The following is a 16,137-nucleotide window of genomic DNA, read 5'->3' on the forward strand; positions in this document are numbered from 1 at the left end:
AACAGGACTCAAAAAAGCGGCCATGTCACTCGGGTCAGGGTGACACAACACACGCTTCTGTTGAACAGCAGGGCCCGACAGCTTTCGCTGGTTTACCCGTGCCGCATTATACGGGTAACCTGCCCATCCCTTAGAACAGGGGTGTCAAACTCATTTTAACTCGGGGGCCACACGATAGAACAAACATTCTGTCGGGGGCCGGACTAGGCGATTAAAGACAAAGAAAAAGAGAGATAAAGAAATAAGAGAAAAAGGGAGGGGAAAGGAGGGAGGGCGGGACAAAGAAAGAAAAAGGGAGAGAGGGAGAGCATGAGAAACAAAAGAGATAAAAAGTCGTGAGAGAGGGGGAAAAGAAAGGGAGAGGAAGAAAGAAATCTAAAGAGAAAATAGAAAGACAGAAGAGAGAAAAGAGAAAAGAAAGCGCGAAGGGTATGAAAAGAGAAAGGGAAAAGAGAGAAAAGGAAAAAAGGAAGTTAGAGCAAAAGAGGTTAAAAGACACAGAGAGAGAAAGGCAAAGAGCAACAAAGGAAGAGAAAAAGAGAGACGCAGAGAGTGAAAGAGACAGAGTGGGAGAAAAGGGGTGGAAAAGAAAGAAAGAGAGAGAGAGAAAGAAATACAAGTACAGCGTCTTTATTCGAGACACCTGGCTTTGGCAACATCAAGTTGACCTATTTCAAACTGCAGCTTGTTTTTCTCTTGCGCTTCTCTGAGTGTTGTCTCGCGGGCCGGATTCAATCCCTTAGCGGACCTGATCTGGCCCGCGGGCAGCCTGTTTAACCCCTGTGCCTTGGAATGTGCCCAAACATCCCACTATCCTTTTACAACACCTCTCCACTCATTCCTATCACCAACAATCAAGGCGCTTGTTAATCCTGTGACTGTTTTACCAAACTGCTCGATAAAGCTAATCAAAGAATTTCTACTCCTTGGAATGGGGCATACTTGTTTCAGAATGAGGTTCCTTCCTAATCCTCGCCCTGTGATAATGAGAGCTGTATGATAATCGACCTATACTTTAAAGTCATATCACCCAAAATAAATGGACGATTACAAAATCAAATGCATGTTGGTACTGAACCTGCGTTTTACTTTACTTGGTCCTCCTTTTAAGGGATTTGGATCGTCACCATCATCTTCCCCATCGGAAACTCGATTCATTGAACCCAAATGGGTGTCATTGCTGCCGGGAACCTGCTGGGAATCTACATAAACAAAATAAAAAGAAATTTATTATAGTGAGTTAATAAAAGATTATATATATATATATATATATATCTCTCATCTCATCTCATCAGCTGCACCGCTTATCCTCAGTAGGGTCGCGGGAGTGCTGGAGCCCATCCCAGCAATCATCGGGCAGTGGGCAGGGGACACCCTCAACTGGTTGCCAGCCAATCGCAGGGCACACGGGGACAGACAACTCACTCGCTCAGTCACACCTATGGACAATTTGGACCGGCCAATTCACCTGAAATGCATGTCTTTGGAATGTGGGAGGAAACCGGAGTGCCCGGAGGAAGCCCACGCAAGCACGGGGAGAACATACAAACTCCGCACAGTAAGGCCGGGAGCTGGATTTGAACCCACTCAGGAGGTTCCCACGACCTCAGAACTGTGCCGCACAAGCGCTAACCACTGCGCCGCCGTGCTGCCCTATATTGTACATGTGTATATATATATATATATATATATATATATATATATATATATATATATTTGACTATGGCAGGAATTTAAACCAAATTAAAAATAAAAACATAAACCAGGATACATTAACAAAGATTTAATAATAAAAATAAAATAATAATAAAAATACAATATAGAACAGATATGTTTTTTTTCTTTGAGACACTGCCTTATTGGCCAGCATCTCAGAGTCGCCTCTTCACTGTAGATTTTGACACTCGTGTTTTGTGGGTACCATTTAACGAAGCTGGTAGTTGAGGACCTGCAAGGCGTCTTTATCTCAAACTACAGACCGTCCTCTTTTTTGCGTTGTGAAGCTGGGCCTCCCACATTTCTTTCTACTCTAATGATCTCTGAAGTAGGTAGTACACATTGTTGTGGGAGATCTTCCGTTTCTTGGCCATAGAATAGCCATCATATCTTAGAGTTAGTTACATGAAAGTTCTCTTTCTGGCCATATCTCCTCTCTGCGTATTTTTTGGGGCGATGCCCAACGACGTTCTCTCCAAAATAATTGGCGCCCAACGTGGGGCGTCCCCCCAAAATACGCAGAGAGGGGATATGGCAAAAAGGGAACGTGCTTTATTGCATTCGGGACACGTTCAAAGTGCCAGATGTTCAACATTGGTCTTTATAGTGTTCTCAAATAAAGTTAAGATATCTCGTGAAGGTCGTCCGCCCTGGCTCCCTCAGCATATCAGCTTGTGACCTCTTGCAAGAACGTCATCCCACGACCTTCACCAGATGCCTACATACTTATCATTAGTTATTATCCACATTCCACAAAACGAACTTTTAAATGGTGTATATTAAACAATATTACTAACACAGAGCTTATACTCGCGCTCAACAACTATTACCTGTGTGTTGCCTTCCGTTTTGCTGTGAAGAATCATCTGATCTTTTTCCATTATCCCCCCCATCGGAGGGTTCAGAAATACAATCCTCAGCTCGTTTTGTTGGAACAACAGCAACATGGCAACACAATCCGGTTGCTCCCGAGTCAGTGGAGATGTTCTCAGCTGCCTCTAGCGTGCAGTTCATCTCAAGCAGATTATTTAAAACCTCAACACCTTCCGTTTTTTCATCTGGATTATCCTCTGAGAGCTTCCCAGTAGGTCTGTCCATCCCCTCATCCACCGTGTTCTTCTCACAGAGAACGTCAGAGGTCCAGCCCTGTGATGTCCAGTAACAGTATTGCTCCCAGTAGTAATAATACGTATCCGCAGCGTGTTGATTCCAGGCGGCCTTCAGGTTTGGGTCATCCCATGGGGCAATAACATGGAGGGAAGCTTCTGAAGACTGAAAGTCGTCCCCATGTTTCTCCACCCAGCTGTTCCACAGAAGCGCTTCACCTTGTTGAGCTTTAGCAGACAAAAGAAACAAAACGATAGAAATGTACAATTTGAATGAATGAATGAAAACTTTATTCGAACATCAAAATAAACAAACAGAACAAAAACAATAACAAAAAAATAACGTTACATAATGTGTTCGAAAAGGGGTAGTAAGAAGCAAATGATAATATTACCGTATTTTCCGCACTATAGGGCGCACCGGGTTATAGGGCGCACCCCCAAAAAATTGGTTTTTGGTCCTATATCTTGCATAGATAAGGCGCACCAGATTATAAGGCGCTACAATGGGAACGTCGACAAAACAGTCAGATGATTCAGTCCAACTGATTACCCCCTTAACATTCCCAAAGCTTGCAAAGAAGCAAATACGTGTCGTAGACACGTGCGGATGCGGTGTCCGTACGATGTCACTCCAATTTATCGTTTCAAATATCATTCGGAAGGTTAAAGTCTTGGGATTCAAGAAATGCCAACCATTCCTTAGTTTCTATTTTCATTTTCGCTCACAACTTTACTGTGCATATGACAATAAACACTTGGAATTGAGTTTAATTCACTCAACTCATCACAGCAACATCAAGATCGTCCTAAAACAAGATACCGGGAAAATAGAAAGCCGCATAGCTCACCTAAGTTCTCACGTTCAATAATGATACGCAATCATGGTCTTCTTACAACCGTGACTGTAGTAAATCCAGGAGAGTAAAATGTTTACAAATACAGACTAATGAAACATGTTTCTTTATGGCGTAGTTTAGCAAGCTTGCTATTAAGTCATCTTTTTCGGCCAATTGCAGGGTTTGTTTTGGCCCTCTAGCCTATCCGAGGCTCCGAATAACTTCAGCCAATAGCGATCGATACATCTTTTTCGGCCAACTGCAGGGGTTTGTTTTGGCCCTCTAGCCAATCCGAGGCTCCGAATAACTTCAGCCAATAGCGATCGATTTAAAGGATGATTGGCACATCTTTTTCGGCCAATTGCAGGGTTTGTTTCGGCCCTCTAGCCTATCCGAGGCTCCGAATAACTTTAGCCAATAGCGATCGATTCAAATGATGATTGACACATTGGTTAGCCAATGAAACGCCGGTATATAAATCCCAGCATACACCGCGGACTACTCCACGTTCGGGGGAAAATCTAGTCGGCGGCTGTTGCGTAAGTTGCAAGACCTTGCGATTTAATATTGAGCCACATATAAGGCGCACTGTATTATAAGGCGCATGGTCAGCTTTTGAAAAAAATTAAGACTTTTAGGTGCGCCTTATAGTGCGGAAAATACGGTACCTACCCCTTCATCTTCCCCACCAAATATACCAATGATTGTACAATTGTAATGATATTAATAATAACAGTTATAAGAATAGCAACAATAACACAAAGTTAACTAGACGCACTATTCCCAATCCCCTGCACCACTCATACCCCACCCTCCTCATCTCTGTATTCCGCCAATAATGTTTTTTTGTATTTAAATTTGAACAAGTGAATAGTTGGACATGGTTTGATCTCGTCTTGTAAATTGTTCCAAAGTTTGACTCCACACACAGACACACACATACTTTTCCTGGTGGTTCTCACCTTTGGGATTATGAATTCACGACAGCCCCTCAAGTTATAATTTCCCTCTTTTTGAATGAATAATTTATGAATGTTTTCTGGCACTATGTTTTTGTTGACCTTAAATAGCAGTTGTGCATTGAAAATGTTTACTAAATCATCTAATTTTAATAATTTGGACTGCAGGAAGAAAATATTAGTATGGTCTCCATATCCTACCCTGTGTATGGTTCTGAATGCACTTAGTAACTGTGTAGCGCAAATAAACCAAGCACAACAACTTCTCTAGTCTTCTTCTTCTCCTTATTATGTTGGCCGTGGACTTGAAAGACCTTTACCCCATTTCTTTTCAAAGACTCTCCTTCTTTTCGTTTCCACCGGATTATCGGACCAAGTATGCCTCCGTTTTTTTTTTACTTTTTCTAGCTTTCATTTTTCCATTACCGCAAACAGAACTGAAGAGTCGCAACTTTTTTGACACCAAATTGTCATTATCACCCGATTACTTTTTTTTTTTAACAAAGATTTACCGCACTCCAAACGTTTCGTCAGGCAAATCCGCCATTGTTGTTTTGGTCTCGCGCCGATCTCGGCAAACGAGATCTCGTTGCTTCGAGATGACGTCATTGTTTTGGTGGTTGTCGAGTGAAAGAGAAGTATGCCTCCGTAAAAAACAGTTGGTATTAGGTGCAAATCAACAAAAAAATTGGCAATTTCTTCAGTGTCGGTAATAAGTCGAAACATAATACAGAAAGTGGTAACAACGGCAATAATTCCGGCACAAAAAAAAAACGCAGAGAAATTCTTCAGAAGCCCGCGAAGGCAAGGAAAACACGTGTTTTGAAGCGAACGATTCGACGAAAGATAGACAAAAGAATACTCCTAGCAAGAAAAGGACTTTTCTGCCAAAATGGACTCAATTATATTCCTGGTTACGCTATGAGGAGGATGACAATGGAGGCTCCATGTTCTGTGATGCGTGCACCCAGCGTGACAAAAAAACTGGATTGCATAAATCATTTCGGAATACGAACTTTCAGAAAAGCACATTGGATCGACAATGAAAACCACAAATTAGCTGCGGAAATTCCGTTGCTGCAATTGGACCTTGAGAAGGCATTACAACTCTGGCGGGACAGCAAACCACCAAGAATATATGAACTGAAAAATCGGAAGTGATTAAAACTGCATGAATATATAGACTCATATTTTAGCAATATTATTTTGTATATTGTGCAGTATTTTTGTGAACTGAAAAATCTGAAGTGATAACTGCTTTGTATTACCAATTAAGTGTGATGAATAAAACTGAATGAATATATAGATTTCTTTATATATTTGTCGCCGATTTACAAATTCAACCTCGATAACAGTAAATTTTGGGGAGCCATAGATCTCTGTTGGGACCCATAGATTTTTGAGCATGCGAGTCTTCGGGACCCATCACTTTTCACAGGTCAAATGAACACTGAACATCACGTTCTCATTTAAGAAAATGCAAAGAATGAGCATCAGTCCTACCCCAATAGGTCTCCCAGCCAGCATCATTTCCAGATGAAGCTTCAACTCCTTCACTCTGTGTCTTCGTCTTCAGTCCCTCATCTGGGGCACCATTGATGTCTGTGCAAATGTGGTAAAGAGTATAAATTGAGGATACATTTTTTTTGTAAAAATGAAGCTTTTGTGGCTAAAGTGAGCTCTTTTAATGAGCCTTATTAGCTCAGGAGGTGGAGCGCTCGTCTTGGGATCAATAGGTCGCAGGTTCGATTCCCGGCTCTTCCGTGTTATATGTCAAAGTGTCCTCGGGCAAGACACTGAATCCCTAATGCCCCCAATAAGCAGGTACGCGCCTTGCATGGCTGACTCCCTATTGGCAGGGTTGGGTAGGGTTACTTTAACTTGATTACTTTCAATTACTTTTGGATTACTCCAATACCAAATATGCTAATAAAAGACAAAATAAACTAAATGTGAATGAAATGACTAAATTTTGTGCAGGCTTGGGGAGTAACGGAATACATGGAACGGCAAAAATGATGTTGGCAAGCTGTTTGGATTTATTTTCATTTTGTTTCTGTCGTAGTTTTACCGGGGATCAAAGAGATCAAAGCCAGGAGAGAAAGCTTACCACGTGTTGTGAGTCATCATTTTATTCATATTTAGTTTCTTTTGTCTTTCATTAGCATATTTGGTATTGGAGTAATCCAAAAGTAATTGAAAGTAATCAAGTTAAAGTAAACCTACCCAACCTGGTTGGTGTGTGAGTGTGTGTGTGAATGGGTAAGTGTGAACCACATTGTAAAGCGCTTTGGGAGATCTTCATTGACTTGAAAAGCGCTATATAAATGCAGACCATTTACCATTTTGCTGCCTGTAATGTATGTAACTCGATTACGTGTAATTAACGGTGAGAATCTGACGTGGCTCACGTCTAGCATCCCGGACGCTAACATGGAGCTTACCGGTTTCAGCGCTGTTAGGACAGACAGACAGACAGAGACACAAAAGCCTGCGGGAAGCGGAGAGGAAGTGGACTCGCTATCTAAGTGAACACGAGGTGGTGTAACCCTGGGCACAAAGATTTCCATCTGCTGCAGGGACGTCGAACTTTTGGCCTAGCGTGTGACGTCATCCACTAGCTGTTGCTAAACTACAACAAAGCACCCCGAGGCCATCCTGTTAATCTGTTATTAAACAACAAAAGGATACTACTGTACGTGTGAATTTCCCTACGGGGATGAATAAAGTATCTATTTATCTATCTATCTAACCATGATTCATTTCTGGCATCATTATTCCTACTTGTAACCCAGAAAATAATACCAGTTTATTCATGGAGCTACAATGAAAAGTACTTGTAGATTGCACTTGTTAAAATGTAATATTTCGGTAATACTTGTATAGAGCTATAAAAATAAACGTGACTTAAGATTCGATTACCTCCTCAAGGTTTCTTCATTTTCCTCATGTTGAGGTTTTTGAGTTTTTCCTTATCCTTATGTAGGTTTTAGATCAGGGGATGGTGTCATAATAGTTTGTGGTTTGCAATAATCTGTGGTCTGTGCAGCCCTTTGAGACTCTTTGTGATTAAGGGCCTCACAAACTGTTGACTTGACTGTTCTAAATGATAATGCAGACGCTCCCCTACTTAACGAGATTCTGGTTGATAGTTCGTCAGGTGGATTTGTTGGTAAGTTGCTTCAGTCCTATATTTTGTATGTTTAAGGTTTATATCGGTATGTTTAAGGCTTGTATAAGTAACCTTTATTGTTTTGTACTAAAAAAAACAACCTTTCATTAAATAATATGCTTTATAAAGATAAATAAAGTTGAGTTTAACTTTTGGAAGATGTGCTTCAAGAGGTCCTCCTCCGTGGTAAAAAGTGGCTGGAGAAAAGCCTTCCGACCATTTTCTCAACCGCATCAAGCTTTCTTATTCCACTTTCATTCCAAAAGTAACGGCTCGCCTCTTCTTTACACCAAACATATTGAATGGATGCCCGAGATATTAAACAATAAAAATGTCAAAGTTCTTAAAGATACGGTACACGTAGTACTGTATGTTTACACACAAACTAGGAAGTAGAAACCGGATTTCTTCTTCAGGGTGGATGCTGGGTGACCTCTCACAGCGCCACCACAAGCCGGTAGTGGCGTAAAGAAGCACTACAGTAATGTCCTGTACTCGGGAAAAGTTGCACACAATACAAAATCTAACTTACAGCAATGTCCGGATATTTTTCCAAATCCCGAGAAAAATGATCGCATCTACCTTTTTACGTAAGTCGAATGGTCGTAAGTAGGGGAGCGTCTGTAACACACTTTAAAATAAATGAGCCAAATCGTTGCAGCCTTTTTGGTGTTGTACAACAAGGTTTGCTAAAAGAAAAAGTAGCTGCAACAAAGAAATGACATGTATATTACCTTTGTTTGTACGCTTTGATGATTCTTCCTCCTCTTCCTCAGAAGATTCTGTCTGATAAGTAACTGGTCTTTTGGTGGAACGCTTCTCCTGCCACATGAAAAATAGGTTTAGGATGCACTTGTTTTAAGTCACTGTATCTTGGTTGTACTGACGTTTATATTTATTCATTGTAAAAAACGATCTGGGGGATATTTAAGAATGTATGTACCGTATTTTCCGCACTATAAGGCGCACCGTGTTATAAGGCGCACCTTCAATGAATGAAATATTTAAAAACCTTTTCCATACATAAGGCGCACTGCATTATAAGGCGCTACAGTAGAGGCTGTAGTTACGTTATGCAACCATTAGATGGGGCCGCGCTAAAGGGAATGTCAACAAAACAGTCCGATAGGTCAGTCAAACTTTATTAATAGATAACAAACAAGCTTTCCACAACTACATTCACTCCCAAAATGAATAAACAGCTGTTTTATTATTTTCTCTGAGGTAAAGCATTTTCGTGACACATCTTTAACATCTTTGAACAACAGCAAGGCATAACATTTTACTTTTCCTCCATTTAGTCAACACGCAAAAAAACGTCTGATACTGTGATGGTAAATTAAATGTTAGTGCAATCGCAATATAGTGACACTCGTAATGTGCAAAAACAATAACAAGTGCAAAACAATAACAATAAAGGAATAACATAATAACTGTAAAATGTAAAACGTAAACAGCTCATCCTCATGCTTCCTCCACTTCCGCACAATCGATTCATTAATGTTAAACTCTCTTGCTGCTGCTCTATTCCCGTGTTCTACTGCGTGACTCATCGCCTTGAGTTTAAACTCTGCATTGTAAGCGTGTCTCTTAATAGGAGCCATTTCAAGGTCTTTATACGAACGCACAAATAAAAGAGAATCGTTGTTTAATATTTACCAGTATGCACAGCGCACTTCTTCTACGCGAAAAATGGAGTCGGTGGCTGCTTACCGTAAGTTGCAAGACCTGTCGCGGCTCAATATTGATCCATATATAAGGCGCACCGGATTATAAGGCGCATAGTCAGCTTTGAAAAAAAAAAAGATTTCAGGTGCGCCTTATAGTGCGGAAAATACGGTACTTTTACACAAGTTGCTGCTAAGCCTAATTCTATTTCCTGCACTGTTAGTTTTCGGTTGAAGTGCAAGATTAGTTGTTGTTTGTGCTGAAATTGAAATGTATTTTCTGTAAAAGGTTTCAGAGAGTTATTAAAGCTTTATTTAAATTGATAACAAATATTGTTTTTTTTTTGCATTACTATAAAAATTGTACTCCATTTTTAATTATTCTAAAGCAAATGAATATTGGCTTCATATCAATCAAAACACTTAATTTGTCCCCAAGGGGCAATTAAAGGCATACAACACCCACCCACATACATAAAGTCTGCCCGGACGCCCGGGGCGTGCATCTTTTACGTCGGGCGTGCAACTTACAAAACGTCTTCCCTCGGGTGGCCGACAACTTTTTAAAGGAAAAAAAAAAAAAGATTTCGTTTTTTATTTTTTATCATCAGGTCAAACGTTTGCTTTCTACCATTTTCGAAGTCTTCTAAGGTTTGGAAATTTCGGTTCGTTTGGCAATTTGCATACTCGGCAGCCAATCAGAAGCCTGGATCAAATAACTTCCGGACTTTCCTGAGCGTTACAAGGTCGTGCACTTGCATATTATTTTCCAAAGTGGACGCACAGAAAACACAAGAAAAATGGAGAAGGGGCTAGGAATTAAGCCAAAACCTCAGCCTCAGAAGAAAGATTCAAGATGCTCCCTCATATCTTTCAGATGTAATTAACGTATTTTCCGCGCTATAGGGCGCACCGGGTTATAGGGCGCACCCCCAAAAAATAGTTTTTGGTCCTATATCTTCCATAGATAAGGCGCACCGGATTATAAGGCGCTACAATGGGAACGTCGACAAAACAGTCAGATAGTTCAGTCCAACTGATTACCCCCTTAACATTCCCAAAGCTTGCAAAGGAGCAAATACGTGTCGTAGACACGTGCGGATGCGGTGTCACTCAAATGCATCATTTCAAATATTATTCGAAAGGTTAAAGTCTTGGGATTTAAGAAATGCCAACCATTCCTTAGTTTCTATTTTCGCTCGCAACTTTACTGTGCATATGACAATAAACACTTGGAATTGAGTTTCATTCACTCAACTCATCACAGCAACATCAAGATCGTTCTAAAACAAGATACCGGGAAAATATAAAGCCGCATAGCTCACCTAAGTTCTCACGTTCAATAATGATACGCAATCATGGTCTTCTTACAACCGTGAGTGAAGTAAATCCAGGAGAGTAAATTATTTGCAAATACAGACTAATAAAACATGTTTCTTTATGGTGTACTTTGGCAAGCTTGCTAAGCTTGCTATGCCATTGCTAAACTCGGCCAATTGCAGGGTTTGTTTTGGCCATCTAGCCAATCCGAGGCTCCGAATAACTTCGGCCAATAGTGATCGATTCAAATGATGATTGACACATTGGTTGGCCAATGAAACGCCGGTATATAAATCCCAGCATACACCGCGGACTTGCTACGCCATTGCTAAACTCGGCCAATTGCAGGGTTTGTTTTGGCCATCTAGCCTATTGGAGGCTCTGAATAACTTCAGCCAATAGCGATCGATTCAAATGATGATTGACACATTGGTTGGCCAATGAAACGCCGGTATATAAATCCCAGCATACACCGCGGACTACTCCACGTTCGGGGTAAAATCGAATCGGCGACAGTTGCGTAAGTTGCGAGACCTTGCGAATTTAATATTGAGCCATATATAAGGCGCACTGTATTATAAGGCGCATGGTCAGCTTTTGAAAAAAATTAAGACTTTTAGGTGCGCCTTATAGTGCGGAAAATACGGTACCCCCTATGTTCCGGTCTGGAGCCTTCGCTCTGAAAACGCTGGTCTACTAGTGATCCCAAGAGCCAAGAAGAGATCCGCAGGTTCGAGAGCGTTCTCCATTCGGGCCCCGGTGCTGTGGAATGCTCTTCCCCCTGAGATTGGATCTGCAACCTCAGGTAAACTGTTTAAATCTAAGCTTAAAACACGCTTCTATTCTATAGCATATGAATAACCTATATTTTATGTTGAAAATATCTGTGTATTATTTGTAATTGCAACATCCATTTTAGCCTGGTCATCCTGAAAGGGGGAGGACCTCATGTGCGGTCCCTTCTCAAGGTTTCTTCATTTTCTTTAGGTTTTGGAGTTTTTCCTTGACCTCATGTAGGTTTTAGATCAGGGGATGGTGTCATAATAGTCTGTAGTTTGCAATAATCTGTGGTCTGTGCAGCTCTTTGAGACTCTTTGTGATTAAGAGCGTGACAAATAAAAATGACTCGTACGATAAGATAAGGTACCTCTTTCCGCTGGTTGGAAGAGCTCGCGAAGGCAAGGGGGAGACCCATCTTGAGCATCATCTGAGCCTCTTCATCCAAACATTCTTCCTCTGCGTCGCTTTCCTCTTCTTCGTTTACCGCTTCTGCAGAAAATATTCCACACGCTTTAGATCAGGGGTGTCAAACGGGCGGCCCGCGGGCCGGATCAGGCCCGTCAAGGGATTGAATATGGCTCGCGAGACAACCCTGAGGGAAGCGCAAGAGAAAAACGAGCTGCAGGTTGAAATATGTACATTTGATGTTGCCAAAGACACACCTCTTACAAACTCTGTACTTGTATTTCTCTCTCTCTGTCTCTCTCTCTTCTTCCTCCCTTTTTCTCTCACTCTCTGTGTCTTTCACTTTTTCTCATTCTTTGTTCCTTTGTCTTTTTACCTTCTTTTGCTCTCTTCCTTTTTTCCTCTTCTCTCTATCTCTCTCTCTTCATCCCTTTTTCTCTCACTCTCTGTGTCTTTACTCTCTTTTTCTCATTCTTTGTTCCTTTGTCTTTCGTTGTCTTTTTACCTTCTTTTGCTCTCTCTTCCTTTTTTCCCTCTTCTCTCTTTCTCTCTCTCTCTTCCTCCCTTTTCTCTCACTCTCTGTGTCTTTCACTCTCTTTTTCTCATTCTTTGTTCCTTTGTCTTTCGATGTCTTTTTACCTTCTTTTGCTCTCTCTTCCTTTTTTCCTCTTCTCTCTTTCTCTCTCTCTTCCTCCCTTTTTCTCTCACTCTCTGTGTCTTTCACTCTCTTTTTCTCATTCTTTGTTCCTTTGTCTTTCGTTGTCTTTTGACCTTCTTTTGCTCTCTCTTCCTTTTTTCCTCTTCTCTCTTTCTCTCTCTCTCTCTTCCTCCCTTTTTCTCTCACTCTCTGTGTCTTTCACTCTCTTTTTCTCATTCTTTGTTCCTTTGTCTTTTGTTGTCTTTTTACTTTCTTTTGCTCTCTCTTCCTTTTTTCCTCTTCTCTCTTTCTCTCTCTCTCTTCCTCCCTTTTTCTCTCACTCTATGTGTCTTTCACTCTCTTTTTCTCATTCTTTGTTCCTTTGTCTTTCGTTGTCTTTTTACCTTCTTTTGCTCTCTTCCTTTTTTCCTCTTCTCTCTTTCTCTCTCTCGCTTCCTCCCTTTTTCTCTCACTCTCTGTGTCTTTCACTCTCTTTTTCTCATTCTTTGTTCCTTTGTCTTTCGATGTCTTTTTACCTTCTTTTGCTCTCTCTTCCTTTTTTCCTCTTCTCTCTTTCTCTCTCTCTTCCTCCCTTTTTCTCTCACTCTCTGTGTCTTTCACTCTCTTTTTCTCATTCTTTGTTCCTTTGTCTTTCGTTGTCTTTTGACCTTCTTTTGCTCTCTCTTCCTTTTTTCCCCTTCTCTCTTTCTCTCTCTCTTCCTCCCTTTTTCTCTCACTCTCTGTGTCTTTCACCCTCTTTTTCTCATTCTTTGTTCCTTTGTCTTTTGTTGTCTTTTTACCTTCTTTTGCTCTCTCTTCCTTTTTTCCTCTTCTCTCTTTCTCTCTCTCTCTCTCTCTTCCTCCCTTTTTCTCTCACTCTCTGTGTCTTTCACTCTCTTTTTCTCATTCTTTGTTCCTTTGTCTTTCGTTGTCTTTTGACCTTCTTTTGCTCTCTCTTCCTTTTTTCCTCTTCTCTCTTTCTCTCTCTCTCTCTTCCTCCCTTTTTCTCTCACTCTCTGTGTCTTTCACTCTCTTTTTCTCATTCTTTGTTCCTTTGTCTTTTGTTGTCTTTTTACTTTCTTTTGCTCTCTCTTCCTTTTTTCCTCTTCTCTCTTTCTCTCTCTCTCTTCCTCCCTTTTTCTCTCACTCTACGTATGTGTCTTTCACTCTCTTTTTCTCATTCTTTGTTCCTTTGTCTTTCGTTGTCTTTTTACCTTCTTTTGCTCTCTTCCTTTTTTCCTCTTCTTTCTTTCTCTCTCTCTCTCTTCCTCCCTTTTTCTCTCACTCTCTGTGTCTTTCACTCTCTTTTTCTCATTCTTTGTTCCTTTGTCTTTTGTTGTCTTTTTACCTTCTTTTGCTCTCTCTTCCTTTTTTCCTCTTCTCTCTCTCTCTCTCTCTCTCTTCCTCCCTTTTTCTCTCACTCTCTGTGTCTTTCACTCTCTTTTTCTCATTCTTTGTTCCTTTGTCTTTCGTTGTCTTTTTACCTTCTTTTGCTCTCTCTTCCTTTTTCCTCTTCTCTCTTTCTCTCTCTCTCTTCCTCCCTTTTTCTCTCACTCTCTGTGTCTTTCACTCTCTTTTTCTCATTCTTTGTTCCTTTGTCTTTCGTTGTCTTTTTACTTTCTTTTGCTCTCTCTTCCTTTTTTCCTCTTCTCTCTTTCTCTCTCTTCCTCCCCTTTTCTCTCACTCTGTGTCTTTCACTCTTTTTTTATTCTTTGTTCCTTTGTCTTTCTACCTTCTTTTGCTCTCTCTTCCTTTTTTCATCTTCTCTCTTTCTCTCTCTCTCACACACACTCTCTTCCTCCCTTTTTCTCTCACTCCATCTCTCACTCTCTCTCTCTTTCTCATTCTTTGTTCCTCTTTGTCTCTTTCGCTGTGTCTTTTTACCTTCTTTTGCTCTCTCTTCCTTTTTTCCTCTTCTCTCTGTCTTGCTCTCCCCTTCTCTTTCTCCCCTTCTCTCTTTTTGTCTATTTTTCTTTGGATTTCTTTCTTTCTCTCTTTCTTGCCCCCTCTCTCACTATTTCTCTTTTTTATCTCATTTGTTTCTCACGCCCTCTCTCTCTTCTCTCTTCCTTTTTTCCTCTTCTCTCTCTCTTGCTCTCCCCTTCTCTCTTTTTGTCTATTTTTCCTTTGGATTTCTTTCTTTCTCTCTTTCTTGACCCCTCTCTCACTATTTCTCTTTTTTATCTCATTTGTTTCTCACGCCCTCTCTCTCTTCCTTTTTTCCTCTTCTCTCTCTCTTGCTCTCCCCTTCTCTCTTTTTGTCTATTTTTCCTTTGGATTTCTTTCTTTCTCTCTTTATTGTCCCCTCTCTCACTATTTCTCAATTTATCTCATTTGTTTCTCACGCCCTCTCTCTCTTCTCTCTAACTTTTTTCACCCTCTCTCTTTTTCTCTCCCCTCATTCTCTCTCTTTTTCTTTCTCTCTACGGTACTAGTCCGGCCCCCGAGAGAATGTTTGTTCTATCGTGTTGCCCCCGAGTTAAAATGAGTGTGACACCCCTGCTTTAGATCATTAATTCGTTTTCATTATTAAACCCGGTGGATTAAAGAATGGACACTTAAAATAGATCCGAAAGACACGCGCTGTTCTACTAACCTTGAATGATATCCTCTCCCAGTCCTGATGTGATGAATCTGTTATCCGACCGAAAGAGTTCTCGATCGCTAGAAGAAAGAAAAGCCAGAAAAAAATGTGGTTTAATTAATAGCTTGTGCGCGTGTTTGCAAGATAAAAGGGAAAAATCCCACTGACTGCACAAAAGCCCTGGAGCAGCAACAGTGGATTATTTCTTCGGTTGCGTATCTTCGTTTGAAGAATATATCCGCCACGATTGTCACAGTGTTCTTTTCTAGCATCATGACGAATTTTGCAGGCTCAAAATAAAAGATACATTAATTAATACGATTTACTCGAAGTACCGACATGCTGAAATATTATTTCCGTATCGGTGGGATGGCCCGGAAGTTACCAGCAATGACGTTTCAGAATAAAATAGCGGTTTGTTTTGAAGTCTTGTTATATTTTCCAATTAAATCAAAAAGTATTTGTTTGCAATTTTCGGACAACGAATTGCTAGCCAACGTGTTGTGTAAAATATTCAATTAGCCAAAAAAAAAAACCCATCCCACACACGCACGATGGTTAAAAAAAATAAATAAAAATGTATTATTAGATCAAATAAAAATCACTTTTCTTCACTGAGATGCATTTCAAAGGCTGGTATAAAAACATTTAGTGTAAAATTAAAAAAATCTTATCCTTTTTACCACTCAGCATCCCGGAAATCAGATACAAGGACTCACACACAAAATTGGCAAATAAATAAATGAATAAAATTAAGAAAGAAGCAGTGGAAAATAAAATGTGCATGACTTTACCCCTGAAAACGCTTAAAGAAATGTAATAATTTCGTTTTCCAAGAAGGATAATAAAAAAAATAATGCTTACATAAATAGTGTTCTTTTTTTCTTTTTCTTTTTTAAAGAAACAAGTAACTCTATTTTTTGAAAAATTAAGAGAATAGATCGAATATTTT

The 16,137-nt window shown here is 40.3% G+C and overlaps 1 protein-coding gene across 1 annotated transcript in view; it reads right to left on the reverse strand.

Moving 5' to 3' along the window:
- Positions 1 to 15,564, reverse strand: part of tgs1 (trimethylguanosine synthase 1) — a 36,762-nt gene extending 21,198 nt beyond the window's left edge. Inside the window, exons 1-7 of the mRNA XM_088350072.1 lie at positions 15,354 to 15,564; positions 15,198 to 15,265; positions 11,927 to 12,048; positions 8,527 to 8,614; positions 6,124 to 6,222; positions 2,547 to 3,050; positions 1,079 to 1,202 (exon numbers count right to left, since the gene is read on the reverse strand). Of these exons, the coding sequence (XP_088206198.1) occupies positions 1,079 to 1,202; positions 2,547 to 3,050; positions 6,124 to 6,222; positions 8,527 to 8,614; positions 11,927 to 12,048; positions 15,198 to 15,265; positions 15,354 to 15,460 (1,112 nt within the window). The 5' untranslated portion in view covers positions 15,461 to 15,564. The remainder of the gene's footprint in view (positions 1 to 1,078; positions 1,203 to 2,546; positions 3,051 to 6,123; positions 6,223 to 8,526; positions 8,615 to 11,926; positions 12,049 to 15,197; positions 15,266 to 15,353) is intronic.
- Between the last annotated feature and the right edge of the window lie 573 nt (positions 15,565 to 16,137).

This window comes from Urocampus carinirostris, chromosome 1 (assembly GCF_059441175.1).
Source record: "Urocampus carinirostris isolate Australia breed hairy pipefish chromosome 1, RoL_Ucar_1.0, whole genome shotgun sequence".
NCBI classification, from domain to species: Eukaryota; Metazoa; Chordata; class Actinopteri; order Syngnathiformes; family Syngnathidae; genus Urocampus; species Urocampus carinirostris.